The sequence below is a fragment of the Bidens hawaiensis genome, unplaced genomic scaffold, assembly GCF_021521415.1.
Source record: "Bidens hawaiensis isolate Kalapana, Puna unplaced genomic scaffold, B.hawaiensis_p1.1 tig00003141_1, whole genome shotgun sequence".
NCBI lineage: Eukaryota > Viridiplantae > Streptophyta > Magnoliopsida > Asterales > Asteraceae > Bidens > Bidens hawaiensis.
In genome coordinates, this window is record NW_027491170.1 from 2,575,383 (window position 1) to 2,594,858 (window position 19,476).

The 19,476-nt window shown below is 33.6% G+C and overlaps 1 protein-coding gene and 1 long non-coding RNA gene across 3 annotated transcripts in view; one reads left to right on the forward strand and one right to left on the reverse strand.

Annotated features, from left to right (window-relative positions):
* Nucleotides 1-2,944: 2,944 nt before the first annotated feature.
* On the forward strand, nt 2,945-4,047 carry LOC143622440 (uncharacterized). The gene is made up of 3 exons (XR_013151706.1): nt 2,945-3,151; nt 3,525-3,631; nt 3,736-4,047. It is a non-coding gene; the product is annotated as an uncharacterized LOC143622440 (long non-coding RNA).
* Nucleotides 4,048-6,147: 2,100 nt separating this feature from the next.
* LOC143622497 (putative caffeoyl-CoA O-methyltransferase At4g26220) overlaps nt 6,148-19,476 on the reverse strand; it is a 165,352-nt gene continuing 152,023 nt past the window's right edge. The window contains exons 1-5 of one of the 2 annotated variants that reach the window (XM_077093625.1): nt 10,636-10,853; nt 10,482-10,561; nt 8,931-9,075; nt 8,439-8,570; nt 6,159-7,438 (exon numbers count right to left, since the gene is read on the reverse strand). In XM_077093625.1, coding sequence (XP_076949740.1) covers nt 7,148-7,438; nt 8,439-8,570; nt 8,931-9,075; nt 10,482-10,561; nt 10,636-10,695 — 708 coding nt within the window. In that variant the 5' untranslated portion in view covers nt 10,696-10,853 and the 3' untranslated portion in view covers nt 6,159-7,147. Of the gene's footprint in view, nt 7,439-8,438; nt 8,571-8,930; nt 9,076-10,481; nt 10,562-10,635; nt 10,854-19,476 lie in introns of those variants that run through there. The other variant, XM_077093626.1, reaches the window with a different exon arrangement.

Here is a 19,476-nt window from a genome sequence, read left to right on the forward strand (position 1 = left end):
TAAAGGGTTGCATACCCTAATAACATATGCGAAGGTTATAGGGCGTAATGCTCTTTAAAACGTAAGGTAAGTATATGAAAGAAAGAAAGTGCGAAGGTAAGTAAGTATATTATAAACGAAAGTATGAAAGTACGTAGTCATGAATGTATTGTATGTTATGTGATTAACTAGAACTCACTCGGCGTAGCTGACTTTTAGTATGCACGCAGGTGAGTAGAATGAGGCAGTTCACTTGAGGGGACACGTGGCATTGAATAAGAGGCTGGCATCGGAAGACTCGAGACGTGTTATGTTTTAATTACTTAGTTTTTGAAAGACAAGTTGTTTGTTTAAGACAAGATTGGATTGTTATGAAATGTTTTATGAAAGTTTTTATGTTCCGCGAATGTTTTTAATTAACTCTGATATTTAGAACTATGTTTATGAGTAAATCCAACACCCAAGTAGGGCTACCAGTAACGGGGACTTACATTCCACAACAAGGCATATCCCCGTTTTCAAGCAACACACCAAGCTTCCTTTGCCAAGGATGAGTATGCACGATTTCATCTGTTGCCTTACATACATTGTATTCCCCTGGGTCCATTTCTTAATGGTATTAAGGCGCGCGCAAGGAAGGAACAATGTATGACTAACATTTTTGATCAAGTCAGTAGTGAAATTTTGTACATTTATACATAGCGATCAAGTTTAATGACTTGTCAAGGGTTTGCTCGCTTGAGCTAGATTTAAAATATTCTTTCGAATACCCAGATGAAAACCGCATAAAGAACTCATGGCTCCAGAAACCTAATGCATCCCACCAATACAAGATTGAAGGTTATAAAATCATGCACCATTGAAATGTAGACCACGTACCAGAAGCTTAAAATGCTTTATTAACACTTTATTTTTGAAATCTAGTGAAACATAAGGCTTGAGTATGACAGGCTATTACATTTTTGCCTTCATTACCAAACCTTTTGCTAGAATACTAACCCATCTTTCAACATGACAATTTATGTTTATATCACTTATTCTCTTACTTGTTTGTTCAAAAGCCTACCCATACACCGAACATTAAGCAATAGATTTTTATTCTTTAATTTACCGGATTTGGAAGAAGACAATCAATGTACTATCATTTTCCTTTTAAGCTTCAAAACTCATTTAGAGGAGCAATTTTCTATTGTTTTTGAAATTTTCACATTGTTCAATGTTTTTGGCTTTTAAGAGTTTATAAATGTTTTTGAATTATACCAAACCCCCAGTTACTTTCCATTCTTAGGTAAATGACTCTCCCGATTATTCACAAGTAAATATCAGGACCAAATATATACAAGTATATGTCATTTAAAATTGTGAGTAACTGACATAATTTTCAGTGAAAGGTTATATCTGAATGTTTTTGATTTTTCTCTATACAAACTGAAATCACAATATTTTTGTATTTTTCCCAAACAATTTCTCCCTCTAAAATCAAAAACCATTTAAAACATTTAAAAATAAAATTTGACTCGATGAACGGTTACTCAAAGGTCGGAATCCATAATCTCGGTATCACTCACTTTCCCACTGCCCATGTACTTTTTACCATTAAGCCCCAACAAATACAAAAATATGTTTTTATCGAAAGCTTTAGTAAAAAGATCTGTTTGCTGCTCGTCGGTGTTAATTTTGTCTACGGTAATCACCTTCTTCTCGTAGCAATCACGGATGAAGTGATACTGTATACTGTATATCAATATGTTTTGTTTTTGAGTGAGTTACTAGATTTTTAGTTATGGAAATGACAGCGGTATTATTTACAAAATAGGATTAGTAAGAAAATTCAAACCGTAGTCGCTCATTTGTTGTTGTATCCACAAAACCTGGGACAGCTGCTAGAAGCAGCTACATATTCGGCTTCACAGGTGGATAGTGACACAGTCGTCTTCTTCTTACACCGCCATATCACCAACCTGCTACCAAAGAATTGACAGCCGACGGTGGTAGATTTGGCGTTCAACTTGCAGCTACCATAATCCGAATCCGAAAAAGCTCTCAGCTCAAATACATCGTCTCGAGGATACCAAAGACTGACCCATGGATTCCCCTTAAGATGCCGAAGTATCCTCTTCACCAACGTTAGCTGAGAGACCCTTGGACTGGATTGATATCGGGCACAAAGACATGTCGGATACATGATGTCTGGCCTAGAAGTAGTAAGATGCATGAGGTAACCAATCATAGAACGATAGAGTGTTTCATCGACCTTCTCCCCAGTCGGATCAGGACCAATTCCAATGATTAACCGGAATAGGAGTGCTACTCGGCGATGAGTCAGCCATGTTGAATTTTTCAAGGATATCATTGACATATTGTGTCTGTTGAATAAAGATCCCATTAGACTCAAAATATAAGAAGAATGGAAAAAACAAAAATTTGAAAATACTTTAGTTATTTTTAATTAAAATTAATTCTTTAATAGCTTTTAAGTTTTCTCTAAGAAGGAGTTTTCTTTTAATCCTTCCTCTACGTGTGTGTGTGTGTGTGTGATAAAGAGAGAACTAATAAAGAACTCTCGAAAACTTAGCTAACAAATATTTTGATAAATAAAATTTTCATGTATCGTTCTTATATGTTGTTATTCCTTACCAAAATTTATAGAAAAATAAATATATATAAAAAATGTTGATCGCGATATTACATTTATGCAATATTATTGTATTGCATATATCTAATATTTTTATATTATATGTGTGTGTAATAGTGTTATATTACATATACATATATATATATATATATATATATATATATATATCTATCTGTGTGTGTTATATTACTTTATTATATCTAACAGTGTTATGTTACACATGTGTAATATGTCAAATATCGTTATCATTTTTACTTTTTTAAATAATAAAAGAAATGAGAAAACAAAGACAAAAAATTCTTGTTTGGTTCTTATTTATATTTGAATTCAAGACCTAAAGTTTTGAGCCTTATCCAATTGATTATCTCCAAAAGGAAGTAGCATGTCGTGAATGGTCATAGCAAAATATGGATTAGGATTAAACAGACTTTCTATATAAATGAATGAAAATCGAGTACCAACATAGTAGTTTATTCGACGCACCCTTCCCATCCCGATGCCCCTACTATAAACGATCTATCTTATTCAGAGATCAATGTAAGCATTTTTAATTATGTTTTATCAAATCTAATTTTCCTCACAATCATTCTTAACATGTTTCAAAATTATGGCTTCTTTTCAAAATTACGAATCGGGGAATTTTAAGTTTTAGTATTTTTATGGATATATATCCATTGATTTGGTTAACGTAACATATTTTTTTTGATGTCTGAGAAATAAAGTAAATACACGTGAGATTTTTTTAATCATTTTGAGAATTTTGTTTTACTACAAGCATGTTATAATATATATCGCAAACAAATGAAGAATAATTCGTAATGGCAATATATTATTTGGTTTCATACTTGGTATGTCTAAAGCATTGGGGATTTAATGTTTTCGGCTCGTTTTTGTCCATTTTAGATGTTAGGTTTGATGTTGCGCATCTCACAATACAATTAGATTTGGATAATCAATTAGGAGGGCTCTATAACATGTTGATTGTTTATAACATCTCGATGGTTATCACTCCGAAAGGTAACAAAATTAATGACTTCATTTTTAGGTCTCATAATTAACAACCAACTTTATTAAGGGCACTCAAACTCAACAAATTCTGGTAGTTCTCTATATTATGACAGGTAATGGTGAGAAAAAATATGTTGATCCGATCAGATTTCATTTCGTTGAACAAAACAAGAAGACGAATTGGCCGCTTATTAGCCATATCAGACAATCAATACCATGCAAGACACGATGGTATAACCAGCTCTCACTATGTGTGGACCACCATGATTTCACACCCGCAGAGGACTATATGCATGCCATGAAAGGAAGCCATTGGGCTACGATTCGTCTTTTGACCGGCCGGCCCGAAAACGCTGTTAGAAACCACTTGACTATACTGTGAAGAAGGTGATGGAGGAGAGTGATGAAAGAGATTAAAGTTTTGTCTTCAATTTTAGTTTTAAAGAATTGTAAAAAACATAGCTGTAATAATATTAATTAAAACAATAAATAAACATTAGCAATTAAAATTAATAAATATTCTTACCGGTTACTATATAGAGTTTGTTGGTTTTACACATATGCTTCATTGAATTGAACAACATTTTTGTGTTTAATGTTGAAATAAGAAATACAAAAAATATAAATCAATTGTACTTTAAAGAATAAATGATTGAATAAAAAATAAATAAATATAAATCTCATAATAAATCCTTTAAAAGACAAATATGAAAAGGGTGTAGTGGGCTTCCTCTTTGGTGGGTTTAGGGTGTAGTGATTTCATGGTTGGGTAAACTACTCTATAATTTGTTATATGCAAAGTGACTAATCAAGAGATTATTTGTCTTAACAACCAATATGTATTTATACTTTCGCATTTGACACTTTTGGTTTTCTCACACCTGAGTTGTAGGGCTACTTAACTGAGTTCAGTGGGTCATGCACAATAATGTTATGACTCCAAGAACTATTGATGTAGTGTTTTATAAATTGGGTTTTTCTATTCAAAAAAGGCTTGCGGCGCAACTTGTTGCTCGTTTACCCTCTATCTTTATGTAAACGCTTCATATTTAGATGAATAAAATATCATTTTTTTTCACGGCTTAGGGTTGAGAGAAAAAATAAAATAAAAATAATCAGAAACTTAATGTTGTATTGCACTTTTAAATATAAAGAATTGCCCATGAATAAAATATACAAATCACTTCTTGGAGCGAAGTCCTAACCATGCAAGGTAAAGAACATCTCAGCTTGTGCAGAACTTCATAAGGAATGAGAGCCAAGAACGTTACTAGTGGATAAGCCTTTAGAGAACATAGGATTGGCAGATATCTTAAGCGGAGGAGTTCGTATGTTAAATGGCATAGGCCTTTTGATCTTCCTTTGGTGTATCTGTCCATCAATTTTAATCTATTCATTGTTTTTTTATTTTAGGTTGTTCTTCAATTTAAGGTCAATTTATATTTTGGAAAATCAATATTTTCAGTTTCACTTTGTACATAATTACACTAGTACTTTTTAATTATCAACAGAAATATCATACGAAGAGACCTTGATAAATTTATCTTCATCTTTAACTCCAAAAAGAATTTTAACATTGAGGATGAATTCATATAACCATTTGAAATCAAACGAATGATGTTTTGAAGTATTGTATTAAAATAAATGTAATGTATGTGCATCAAGATTTTAAAATGAATTTTTATATAAAAACTATTTGAATGTATTTGACTTGTATTGATCTCTTCGTAAGTTATAAATATTGAATAAAACTTTTCTTTTATATATAAGTTATTATTTGATATACAACAATATAAGTAATTGGAGAGAGATCATTTCAGAACTTGTTGAGTTTTAAGAATTTTAAGAACCTAATTCTTAACCATACATTTAATTAAATAAGTTATATTATGTGGTTGAGATTAAATCTGATTAAAAAATTAAGTATGAGCGAGAATAAAAATGCATAGTGATTACACTAATTTAAAAGTCCGTTATACATATGTAAAGTCAACTCGGTGCGTAAAAAATGTTGTAATTTAATCCTTTTGGCTCTTGATGAAAATAATTGTATTATAATTTCATCAGATTATGATGTTTACATTAACCCATACATGGATTTTAGTGACTTTCATACTCATGGTTCTTTTATCTTTAGTTTAAAACTTTTAGATTGTTTGATGAACATGTAAATATGTAAGTCAGATGTTAGTGAATATTGTTTTAATGCTCATTTAACGTGGCTCTAAACTATTTTAAGTTACTTGAACAATTATGATCCTCAAAGAAATCTTTGGTAATATAAGTAAGAAGATTCTTAAATAATTGGTTTCCTCTTTAATATAACCTTTAACAATTAATCGTGCTCCTTAGTATCTTAATGTTTGTGTTAGAATTTAGTTTAGTTATGACTTATGGAATCAATTATGATTGATGCTAATGGTTTAATTATAAGGGGTAGGATCAGTAAACTTTTTAACATCCATTTTAACTTTAGTTAGAGATGTTATATAATCAATAATGTTAGTAGGTTTAAATCTAGATGACCTCCTGATCAGTTGATTATTGGGTAATTTCAGAAGTCTTGGTATATATGTTATTCAATTGCTAGTATTCAATTGCTTGAGCCTTGAAAAAATCATGTATAGGAAAGCTCAAGTCACCGAATAAAAAGATAATCATGTATGTGGAAAATCAGAAGACCTCACTTAGTTTAAACCGAAAATTAGGTTTTTCGGGTTAACTCGAATCTCCCTAATCTCTATCTAAAACTCAATAATCGTTTTGTACTTTTGAAAGATCCAATTTACCTAGGTGTTTTAAACCCAAACAATTTAAATCTGACTGGGTTCGGGTTATTCCTTATTCGGGTCTAGGTTAATCGGGTTTGGGTGTGGTTGGGGTCGGGTTTCGGGCTATGGTTAAAAAAACCCACTCTAGTGTTAAATCGTGCTCATACATATGGGTATGCAAGTTAAATCCATCAAAACTTGAAATATGAGTCCAACAAGAAAATCTAATCGGTCATGGTAACACAATCAAAACTCAAATATTTGCAAGTTGATAGGAGCAAGACCGTTTAACTAGATATTTTATTTGTTTTAGTTTTGCATATTAATACTTTAAAATTTTAGCTAAAAAAATTATATGAATAATCACCATTAAATTGTAAAATTTATGTTTTTCTTTTAAATTTTTAAAGTTTTGTAAGCATTAATACCCAAAATGACAAAAAATTAACTCTTAGTTTTTGAGTTTTTTTTATTGAAATAAATGGTCAACCCGCAAACCCTCTAGGTCAAAATTAACTTGACCCCGTTTAGGTAAAGAGCTCTGCAGGTTCGACTTAAAAGTAAACTAGATTAAATTAGACTAAAGTACTCGTAAATTTCGTGTTCGGTTCACATTACATGTCACATTAACTTCACAACCTAACTTTAATACACCAATGGTCCAATATAATCAATTTAGAAAAAAAATACAACATAAAACTTATATTTCACCATTAAAATTATTTAAAAAACATTGAAATGACACTTAGAAATTCTAGCTGATACGCCTACAAATGGTTATACCATCACCCAACGGTACCAAAGAGATATCAACACGAGGATCTATTGCAAGTGATTTGTTAAACTTTATGGTGTTCATTCTTCCCTCTTTATAACTATCATCTGTTGATGACTCGGGTTGTGCTACCGACCCAAACCAGAGTGTGTTGTCGTACACCACAATCCCATTCACCTTCAACAATCTCATTAGTCGTTCATGGTAGTTGATATAGTTTATCTTATCCGCATCAACAAAAGCAAAGTCGAAGCTTCCTTCATTATCACTCTAAAGAAAGATCAATAATATGTAAATTTTATTACAACTTAAAATGAAACCAATGGCCATATCTTTATTCGTGTATAAAACACTAACCCTAAGTCGAACACGACCAGTTTAACCCATTTATCTAAACGTGTCAAACAGTTTAACGGGTAATATAATCAAGTTGTAAACTCGTTAATTTGGTTGGTGGATTACAAAAAATGAGTTAAACTCAGCATAAATGGGTTAGTGGGTCGAGGTGTTTAACTGAATAGGTTAATATTGAATCGACCAGTTTAACTAAACGGATTAAACATGTTAACAAAAAACACAATTTTTTAAACGAACTAAATGTGCGTCTAAAAAAACTAGCTTTCAACACCAGAATTAGTAATGGTGTCGAAGATAAAATAAGGCTTGTATATTAAGCCCACAATTTTAAAGGGACCACAGAGGCGGCACTTGTTGACGCGACCTGAAACACAACCCGAACCCGAAACGAGAAAAAAAAGTTCAGGGTCGACTAACATCACCCACTTAATACACTTGTCAGGTTCGGATTGACCCGTTAACCCGTTTAAATATTAAAAAAAAACTTTTATCGTTATCTTTTTATTTGTGTTTTTTTTGTATTCCATTACACTTGTAATTTCCAATTCCTTTCAAGATATTTAATAATTTTCAACAAATAATAATAATAATAATAATACTCATTTACTTTACCAACTATAATTTATAACAATTTGTATTTTTATATTTTTAAATGAGTTAAACGTGTCGTGTTCGGGTCAACCAATATTTTTTTTTGTGCGGGTTAGGGTTGAAGTTTTTGACATGAATAATAATAATTTTATTATTGAGTTAAACCATCAACTCGCTTACCCGACACGGTCGACACCACTATATTGTTTATAATATATTTTCAATTATGTAAATGTAAGTACAAATATATAAACAAAACATAAATTTAACCTATCATTTTCGGTCCCCATTAGGAATATAGACGAAAAATAAAAAAACTTACATTTTCTAGTATTTTATCAAGAGCCGGTAGAGCCTCCGATTCAATAAAGTCAATCTTGTGTTCCACTTTAGCCTTTTCTATAACCGGACGACCAATCTCATACGATTCCCGATTCATGTCAATCGCTACAATCTATATCAAACGTTAAAATCAAAGTCATCTGGAAGATATATAGCTTGGCTGTCGTCTAGGACCCGTTTTCGGCTCAGGCCTGTAATTTTAATTGTGTATGTGTCTATATAATATATATATTAATAAAACATTAAGAGATTAGACCCTTTTTTAAACTATAGGCAACTTAATTAAGCCATTTTCAATAACTATAAGTTCAGTTAAGAATATACTTTATTTTAAACAAAAATTATATAAATGAGTTATTATTATTTTTTCTTTACTCATATTGGGCATCCGAAATCTCAAAAACGACTATAGTTGATATATTCTTATAATAAACTACTGAATAAAAGTACCATGATTATCAAATTTACAAACCTTGCCATCATCAGGAATCGTTAACGCGGTTAAAAGCAACGAGTAACCCGTAAAAACCCCAATCTCTATTGTTTTCTTCGCACCAATGAGCTTCAACAAGATCTGAATCATCTGACCTGCATCGGGTGCGGTACCCATGCCAGACCTGAAAATCAAGGAATATTTTAAGTGTCTATATCCGCAAAACAAGCAGACCTACTCTTTTGGTACGGGGACGACAGTCCCGCTGAATTTAAAAAAATATTAGTACTATTATCGTGTAAGGATTTTGACCGACCATTTAAGTATATACAGGTCCGGCCAAAAGGGGACAGGGCGGTCGACCGCCTCCGGGCCGAAACCAAACTAGGCCCAATTGTTTTTTAAATTTATATATATTTTTATGTAAACAAATATGCAGTTTCAAACTTTGAACCAAGGTTGCAAAAGTCTCTAGGCAGACCCTAGGCGGCCGACTGGGAAGTTGGGAGTACTCGGACATGGTAAATATATAGAAAATTAATTTTTGGATATTATATATTTGTCAAAATAAGCATAATTCACGTCAAATGTGTACGCTAACTGACTCGACAACTTTTGAATAATTTTAACTAAATTTAGAGAACCCTAGCCCACCTAGCTCGACTTTTGACCGCCTAGCCCAACTTTTTACCATCTTTTAGAAATTCCTAGCCAGACTTTTGACCGCCTAGCCCACCTCACCCGAATTTTGACCGACTCCGACTAATCCAAGGTGACTTGTAAAAAGTCTCTAAGGTAGGGGTCCAATAACCAACTAGTCGGCCTTGGAATCTGACTTTTACAACACTGCTTTGAACTAAGTTACACAACCAGTAGCTTGATTTAGTCACAAATCTTTATCACTTCCAACCAAAAAGTTGTGAGCTATAATCTCACTTGACATAATTTTTTTATGAACAATCCAAATCATAACCAGATAAGCTCATTTAAAAATTTAAATGTTTAAACGAAAAAAAACCTGACCCAAAATTTAATTTCTTCCTTAGCCTAAAAAATTTTAACACGTCTCACAGACAGCCCTAAGTATATTACGATCACTAACTGAGAAAAAAAAATAGAGTTGAGTTTGTTACCGCACAAAACCACATTCATACAAGCAGGGTCGGCCCATAGGGGTGGCGGGGTGGTCGACGGTCACAGGCCCAACACCCCGTTAGGCCCGAATTTCTTTTTTATAAAAGAAATTATATTTATTTATTAAAAAAACAATATGTATATTTAATGTTTAAACCTAATTACATACTCATTAGCTAGGTCTAGTGGCAAATAGGTATTACTTCCAACCAAAAGGTTATGGGTTCTAGTATCATTTGAGACATGCTTAATCTTATTTTTATACAAAAGTTGTTTATACAACCCAAATTATAACAAAGTAAACCTATATAAAAATTGAATTGTTTAAGCTAACAAAATACATTTAATTAAGGTCCAAAAAAATTTTCGCCTTCGACGCAAAACATTTTTTTTCTTTCTCGGAGCCGGCCCTGCATAAAAGTTCCTTTTTATTTTAAGAAAAAACATGATGGTTACCTTGGAAGTGAAGCGGTGAGAGCGCGAAGCTCCTTCAACGGTTCAGGTTCACGAGGGTAGACGTTAGTCTCCAAGATGTACTGCATAATATATATTTCAACAAAGGTGAAGATTTGAAGCAAAATATAGGAATTATGATTTATGAATATTATACCTTGTATAATTCATGAGTTTGCAATAAGCCGTTGTGTTTAGCTGGCTTCTCTGCTGCCATTAATGGCTGTGTGTTCGTAAGTTACACTTGTGAAGAAGAAGAAGAAGTCTAAAAATGAAACTGTGGCATGAAGCATATCCAAATTTGATGAGAATTTCAAGAAGTTCTAGTTTATTTTAATACGAAAATATCACATTAATGCTTATCTAATTATTTTATGCGGCCCACCTATTAATGAAATTGATTTGCTAGTAAAAAATAATAAAAAAATTAATACCTATTTATGAAAACAACTATTTTTTAGCAACTAGTTGTTTTAATAAAAAACAACTTATTTAGGTTTTTTTTAATATGTAATTTGTTATATATTTTAATAAATCTATATGGACTACGGTTGTCGTTTTTAATGTCATTTTGATTGTAGGTTTTATTTTAAGAGAATTCTACAATTTGTCTCCCTGGTATATGGACCAATTCGACAGGTTTGATACTGAAAATGATTTTGCGAATTATGTACCATCGTGAAATTTCGGCGGGTCAATCTGTACCCAACCGTAAAATATTTTCGTTAAAGGCTGTTAAGACGGAGGGTGTTTTGGTCTTTTTACAAATGAAAATTTGGCGATAAAAATGTGTCATTCTGTTTTTAATTTTTTTTGAAAGCTTGGAAAACCAGGTTGACGCTAAAAATGGCAGTCCGACCACCGGGTATTTTTTTCTTCCCCTGGTTCCACCGTAAGATTACCCACCTTCTCCTTCTTTTCCTTTCTTCCTTACCCACATCTTCTTCTCCTTCTTCCTCAACACTCCTTCTTCATATATATATACTCACCACCGTCGCCATCTTCCATCCTCAACACAACACTTCACATCTTCATCCAAGACCCGAACCCGTAGCCCCTCCACTGTGTTTCCGGCTCACCACCGTCTCCGGCTCCCCGTCTCCGGCACCCGCTCCCCTTCTCCGACTCCGTCAAGATGGTTCTAATATTGAACATGAACTTCAATAGGGCTCTTTTTGGAGTCCCAATAGAACTCAATCTCCGGATTTAGTTCCGTATCCGAGAGATCACGGGTTGGTTTGTGGTCGACTTAGCCGGCCATAACCAAATTAACTTCCACCGTACGTGGAATTTGGGGTCGCGTCTCCGGATGCTACCTTTATAAAATCCCGAAGCTTATAATTCGGGTGAATAATTAAATATTAGGTATGTTATGTATGTGAAATCCAGAAGTTTATAATTCGGGTGTTTTGATATATGTATTTTGTGTTCGTGTTATATATATAAAAAAATGTTTGTGTTAATTGTGTTCGGGTGGTTGGGTTCGGGAGGTTGGGTTCGGGTGGTTGAACTAAAAGTTTGTTAAAAAACGAGCCGTTTCGTCGTTTTTGAACCAAAAGTTTGTTAAAAAACGAGCCGTTTCGTCGTTTTTGAACCAAAAGTTTACTAAAAAAACGACCCGTTTCGTCGTTTTTGAACCAAAAGTTTGTTAAAAAACGACCCATTTCGTCGTTTTTGGACCAAAAGTTTGTTAAAAAACGAGCCGTTTCGTCGTTTTTGAACCAAAAGTTTACTAAAAAACGACCCGTTTCGTCGTTTTTGAACAAAAAGTTTACTAAAAAACGACCCGTTTCGTCGTTTTTTAGTGAAAATTTTACTAAACAACGACCCATTTCGTCGTTTTTTAGTGAAAGATTTACTAAAAAACGAGCCGTTTCGTCGTTTTTTAGTGAAAAATTTACTAAAAAACGAGCCGTTTCGTCGTTTTCGGACGAAAAGTTTGTTAAAAAACGACCCGTTTCGTCGTTTTTTAGTGAAAATTTTACTAAAAAAGGAGCCGTTTCGTCATATTCGGACGAAAAGTTTGTTAAAAAACGGGTCGTTTCGTCGTATTCGGGCTCGTTTTGATTTTTTAGAAAAAATTGGCCGTTTAAAAAAACCCGATCAGCAAATATTATATACAGTATATATATATATATGCAGCATATATATGCAGCATATATATACAACATATATATACGGAGTATATATACACAATATATATATACTATACGGCATACATACAGAACATATATACAACATACATATACAACACATTGTGGTACTTAATATATATTACATATTGTGTAGTTTTATTAAATGGTAGCTCAGTTCAACTGGTTTGTGTTGTTTGTTGTTAAACCGGGGGTCGGGGGGTTCGAACCCCACCCACTACACGAAATTTGGATATTTAGTTTTAGGTTTAATTATAGACTCAGGGGTAAAAGGGCAATTTCACCGTTCTTTGGTCAGTCAACTCACGGTCAACTGACGGCAAGGAGTCAGATTGACCCGCCGAAATTTCACGATGGTAATAATTCGCAAAATCATTTTCAGTGTCAAACCTGCGAATTGGTCCATATACCAGGGAGACAAATTGCAGAATTCTCTTATTTTAATATCGAAATGGGCTATCTTTATTGTTAGGTTGGAGTTTAAATTCAAGTATAAATAAATGCTTACTATTTAGTTCTCTATATTTATATTAATGTTAATTTTATTTTGGTCGACGTTAATTTTATTTTATGGACGGAAGTTTGTTTATATTTAATACATGCATATTAGTTCGCTCGTCACAGGTATGAAAGGTTGTTTAGATTTAAGACATTTGCAATTATTTTTATTTGTATGAAAAGAATTGTTATCTTTTTTGTTTGTATGAGCAGCTGACAGAACCCAAGAAACTAACTTCTTATAATAGATGGTCAAATAACTCTAAAAATCATGATTTAAGTCAAATTGACTTTGCATGAACCATGCTTTCAAAAAGTTGAATCCACCAATTTATAATTTTACATTTTTACTCGTGTTAAAATGTTACTCAACTTCACTTAGAAAATCACTCCAACATACTCATGAAGCTCTCCATTAGGGCTGTGCATGGTTCGATTCGGTTCGGTTTTTAGGTAAAACCGAAATCGAAATATCGGTTTTTTCAAATATACAAACCGATCGGTTTCGGTTTTTCGATTTTCGATTTTTTGGTTTCGGTTATTTTTGGTTTTTTTGTGTGTATGTGTAGACATTGCAAAAAAATTTAAAATAATGAAAATTCATATTAGGTTCAAAACACAAAAATAACCAAAGCCTACTAGAGTTTAAATTCAACAAAGACTTGTGGACCACAAAGTTGGGCTAAATAAATTAAATATTCTAGTGGATCTTGAAGCAATACGGTTCGGTTCGGTTATACATCAGTTCGGTTCGGTTAATATGTCGGTTCGGTTCGGTTCGGTTTTTTTCGGTTTTTTAGAAATGAGTAACCGAACCGAAACCGAAATTTCGGTTTTTAAAAAAAACAAAAAAAATCGTCGGTTAATGTTTCGGTTCGGTTTTTTCTGTTAATTCGGTTTCGGTTCGGTTTTTTCGGTTTTCTGCTCACCCCTACTCTCCATTATGAATAAAAAGTAGGTCAAATTGTTGAAATTGGGCATACATAACGTGTATTAATTTATAAAACATACATAAGCAAACTATTGTAATCTTTGTTTTCCACCTTTACCTTCCATTATAGTTTTTCTTGTACCGGTTTGGCCATAAGCAAACATAGTCCAACTATAACCCTCAAGAACTTCTTTAGCAATCAGGCTAACCACTTGATCATGCATATCTATTTGTTTTGAGCCCAGACCAAACACCTATACAAACAAATATATGTTTAACCAATGAAGGTCCAACAAATTTTACATATTTACACAAAGATTAATGAAGAATCAGACCTTGTCAAACAAACGCTTTATCTAACTGCTTATTTCCAAGTTTTTGGTAATAGTTACTTCTTGTTTGCCTTTGTCCTCATTACAGTGACCGCAACAGGTGTCTTTGACCACATCATCGCCACTAAGCACCCTGAAAGCCACACATTATATAGAAAACAGGTTCATGCACGAGTATGGTATTAGGTGATACCGGCCCGATTACCCAAACCGTATAGCTGAATCATATACACTAAAAGTCTCAATTTTTATTTTTATTTTCTCTTGACACTAACAACAATCTTAAAAAAAATATAATGGCATCGAAAAGTAAAATACCGAATTGATGAACATTTGCGTAGAATAAAATACCTAACGACATTCAGTCCCATTAACCGATCAGAGAGTTGCAGTCCATATAAGTGCCAACATGAACTAATCAAACCCATTTCTAGTTAACACCAACCAAGTGCTCCACTATACAGAGCAAATAATAACTTGCATTGCTTTCTTTCAGGCGTGATATAATCTTTTGAGTGTTTAATTCCCTTTTGCCATTATTGTTTAAGTATAAAGAATAAATGAAATGGTGAAAAACTTTAAGTAAGAGTATAATTAGATGATAAGTAATAATGTGGCGTATGATTTTCATATGATGGATTGTATGAGCATCCACAGTAGAGAATAATAATAATAATAATAATAATAATAATAGCCTTATTTGAGAACTTTCTTTTCTTTACAACACGAAAAACCTATTCAATAGCCATAACGAAAACCTATTCCACCATTTAGGTCCCAACGACACAATAAACAACTCAACCATGGCTCCATACAATTCAAGTGCAGGTTAGCCCTCACCAGCCATCGTGACACCATCAATGCTTGCACAATATGACAAAACTCTTAGGGCGCATTTGTTTCGTAGAATTCGTGGGAATTCAAAGGAATTGAAATTTAAATCCCATGACATGGCGTGTTCGTTTCGTTGGAATTGGAATCTAAATTCCATTTTGGTGTGTTCGGTTGACAAGGAATTGGAATTGGAATTCAATTCCTTCAAATACCTTTAAGCAAAGGGATTCTAAATCCTTCCATAATGTGAAGGAATTCAAGTAAATTTGATGGAATCTTCAATTGGGCGACTAACATGGTAGCGTTCGGGTCGACATTTTGGACGTGTTCACATTCAGGTCGACGCTACGAGTCTTAGCGCTTTCAGCTCAGTGCTCCGGGTCGGGTCGCGTTTGGGTCAACGCCCCGGGTCAGTTCGCATTCGGTTCGGCGCCCCGCGTCAGTTTGTGTTTGGTTTGACGCCAACGACATAAACAAACCAGAATAACCAAAACGGGCCGAAACCAAAAAAACTGAATAAAATAAGCAAAAAAACGAACTTGAACCAAACATAAACAAAAGAAAACATCATAAACGAACCAAAAAAACCAAAATGGGCCGAAACCTAAGAAAATGAACAAAATAAGCAAAAAAAAAACGAACTTGAACCAAACAGAAATAAAAATAAACGACTTAAACGAGCCAAAAAAACCGAAACGGGCTGAAACCCAAAAAACTGAAACAAAAAAATGAAAAAAACGAACTCAAAGAAAATAGAAAACGAAAAACCAACCTAAATGAACCAAAAAAATTGAAACCGAGTCGGAACAAAACCCAATAAATTAACCAACTGAAATAAAAAAACGAAACGAACCGAAATGAAACTGGAAAAAATAACGAAACAAAAAAAAAAAACAAAAGCGGGCCTAGTCGGGTCGGGTGGAAGCGGTTCGGATCATCAGCGGGCCGACTCGTCCAAAAACGTTGTGGGTCATCGGTAGAGTGGGTCAAAGTGATTGCCTCCGACTCATTAGCCAACCAAACACGTTAGATGGAATTGGGATTCCAATTCCAGCAAATTCCATTCCTATGGGAATGTTTAAATTCCAATTCCAATCTTAAATTCCAATTCCTATGCAAATTCCAATTCCATTTCCATTCTATTCCGTGAAACGAGCACGCCCTTAAGTTTTGCTACCCGTTTTACTATTTGAGTTTGAGAGTGATATTAAGTAAAACCACATAGAAGTCAATAAAGACATCCAGAGATTCATCAATATCTTTTTGTTGAATATCTGGCAGCCATCCAATAAACCTAACGCATTCACTACATCAAAACTTTGTCCCACATTTCGTTTTTCTTTTTTCCTAACAGTGATTGTTCTCTCTCATTTATGTTGACATGTTAAAATGGTTTTCTTAGAAATATAAGTAGAACATACGGAAAGATTGGCATACCACACCACTACAATGTATCCCTTCTTTTGATTTTTCATAATCCTTTCTCTTTGAGGCTGCCACTGCCAAATTGCAAATGAAAAAAACATGTACTCAAAACATATATGAATAAATAAACCTTAAGGCGTTCTTAAAGTAAGATTCAGCCAGCAGAAACATCAAAACATATCAACAAAATTCATATTAAAACATACTATTTTTGACAAAAATAAAATAAAAATAAAAACTTGAATTAGGCTAGCAGATTAAATCATACTACGATACAATCCTAAACCCAGAAACATAATCTCATAAATAAGAAGAAAGATTCGTGATCGATTTCCTTCATAATTCTACAACAGAATTTCCCCTAATTAGCAATTCCAAAATCATTAAAAGGAATTCGAAATCACTCAAATTTTAATAAAGCCCATAATCATCAAAAGTGTATACTCAAATTGGAATCTGCTTACCAATTGGTCTTTCTGGTTTTTAAAAATAAAGAAAATGCTCCAAAATTAAAGCTAAGGGTTAACAACGATGATGAGAGTGTATGAGGCATTAGGGTTTAATCAGAAGACAATCACAGAAATTAGGGTTTATGAAAGAGGGAAAATAATCCTATTTTATAAAACGTGGAATTAAGGTGATGGATTCATTCGCAGGGGAGATTAGAGTTTACAAGGGTTTACAGTGAAAACCATAGTGAAGAAACGGGTTATTTGATTCCGGGTTAGGAGGATCCGATAATGACCTGTGAATTTTATAAGGTTAAATCAATGAGAGGTCTTTATTCACAAATCAAGCAATCCGGTGGCTCTAAAAGGGTTGAGGAGCAACGTGAGAGCGACACGTATGATTTTATGGAAAATAATTATGTAGATAGTTAGATTATTGCTCACCAAAATTAATTGTGGCCTCGATTTAGAAAAAAAAAACCTATGTATTATCCATCATATCCAAAAAAGTATCCGAAATTATATAAAAATTATGTGAAATTTATAAATAATATTTATTATTTATTACTATCCAAATCCCAAAACTCGAATAATTCGAATTCGGTTTTCGGATATGTCGGATACGGATTCGGGTTTTTTTAACACCCAAAGTTTTCTAATAATGACATTGAGATTTTAAAACTTGTATAACTCTGGACAGAGTATAATAGCCCAAATGTTTTCAAACGATTTTCATTACAGTGATCAAGTCTTTATAGACTTACAGGTGGTTAATTATTGGACAAAGAGTTAGCCAATAAGTAAATAACTTTCGGTAATTTGTAAGCGGTCAATCGTAACATCTTAATATTATACTGTAAAAATGTGTGATTTTCAAATGAATATACTCACCAGTATTTTCCTATTTCCCACTGATCAAATGTTTTTTGAAGCATGTTTCAGGTGACTTGTTGTGAAGAAATAGAAACAGTGCTACATGACACTCCAACTTAAATAAGTGGTTTGTCGCCAGAGTAAAGAAATATGTTTTTGTAAATTATGATTTATCCTTGTAAAACTATGGTTTGTATAAATACGGGTTTTATTCCCACTTAAATAAAAACACGGTATTTTGAACTCTAATAAACTACAGTCCTGGTAACTTTTTTCGCTACCAAATATTTTAATAAACACTGGTACCAATAATTAAATAATTTGAGAGGATTAGGAATTATCATATTTAAATAATTGAATTATAATTAAGTAATGGTTTATTGGATTATAATAATCCAAACTTTGTCTTGTTGGCGGGCGTTAAGCCGAACTTTAGAAATATATTACAACAGTCCCAACTTTCAAACTATTGGCCAACAACAAGCTTTTCACTAACGGAGTTAGAGTCAGTTAGTATTTGCTGACATGGCTGCTTAGGTGGAAAAAAAAGTTCTTTTAAAAAAATTCTTACAAGTCCAACGGGGCAAATTGAAAGATTGAACAAAGTTGCATCTACTTCTAGTCCCCATGTCTCACTACCGCCACCTCTCGCCATTTTCCGACGAGACACAAACACCCAAATTATGACGGATACCGATAATTAATAACAATCATTCGACTCGTAATCTCAAACCGAGCTTCACATAATTGTTCTGAACTTGCGGTGTCACTCCGGTCACCAATCACGCATTTTCCGGCGAGAACTATAAACACGCAAATCATGACCGAAACTGACAACTGATGCAACAGTTTGACTCATAGCCTAAAACCGATTCCCCTACCTCAATCGATCCTCATCTCTCTCTGTTAAGCCGCCTTCGTCGTTTCTGTGTGTTCTCCGGCCAAAAGACGGTAGAAACAAGCATCAATCAAGGTAGTTAAATCACACCAATCGATTCCTGTCACGTTTCATTTCTACTATCGAACATGACATTTTAAAATCAAAGATTAGGGCGGGTTCTAGGGTTCTTGTGTCGATGAACCAGTTGGGTGGTGGCAGGTGGCGGTGGTTGTAACACGCATCTTCCAATTGACATGAATTAGGGTTAGGGTTTGGTTTGGTTCCTGATTGAAAGATGGTGATGAAGATGATGATGTTGCAGGTGGTGGTGGTGGTGGAGGCCGGTGGTAGTGCAGGCTATGGTGAGGCGGTGGTGTTTGTATTCAATCTTTCAATTCACCCCCTGGACTTGTAAGAATTTATTAGAAATATTTTTTTTCCCACCTAAGCAGCCACGTCAGCAAAAACTAACTGCCTCTAACTCCGTTAGTGAAAAGCTCGTTGTTGGCCAATGGTTTGAAAGTTGGGACTGTTGTAGTATATTTCTAAAGTTCGGCTTAACGCCCGCCAACAAGGCAAAGTTTGGATTATTATAATCCAATATCCCTTAAGTAATTAGCAAG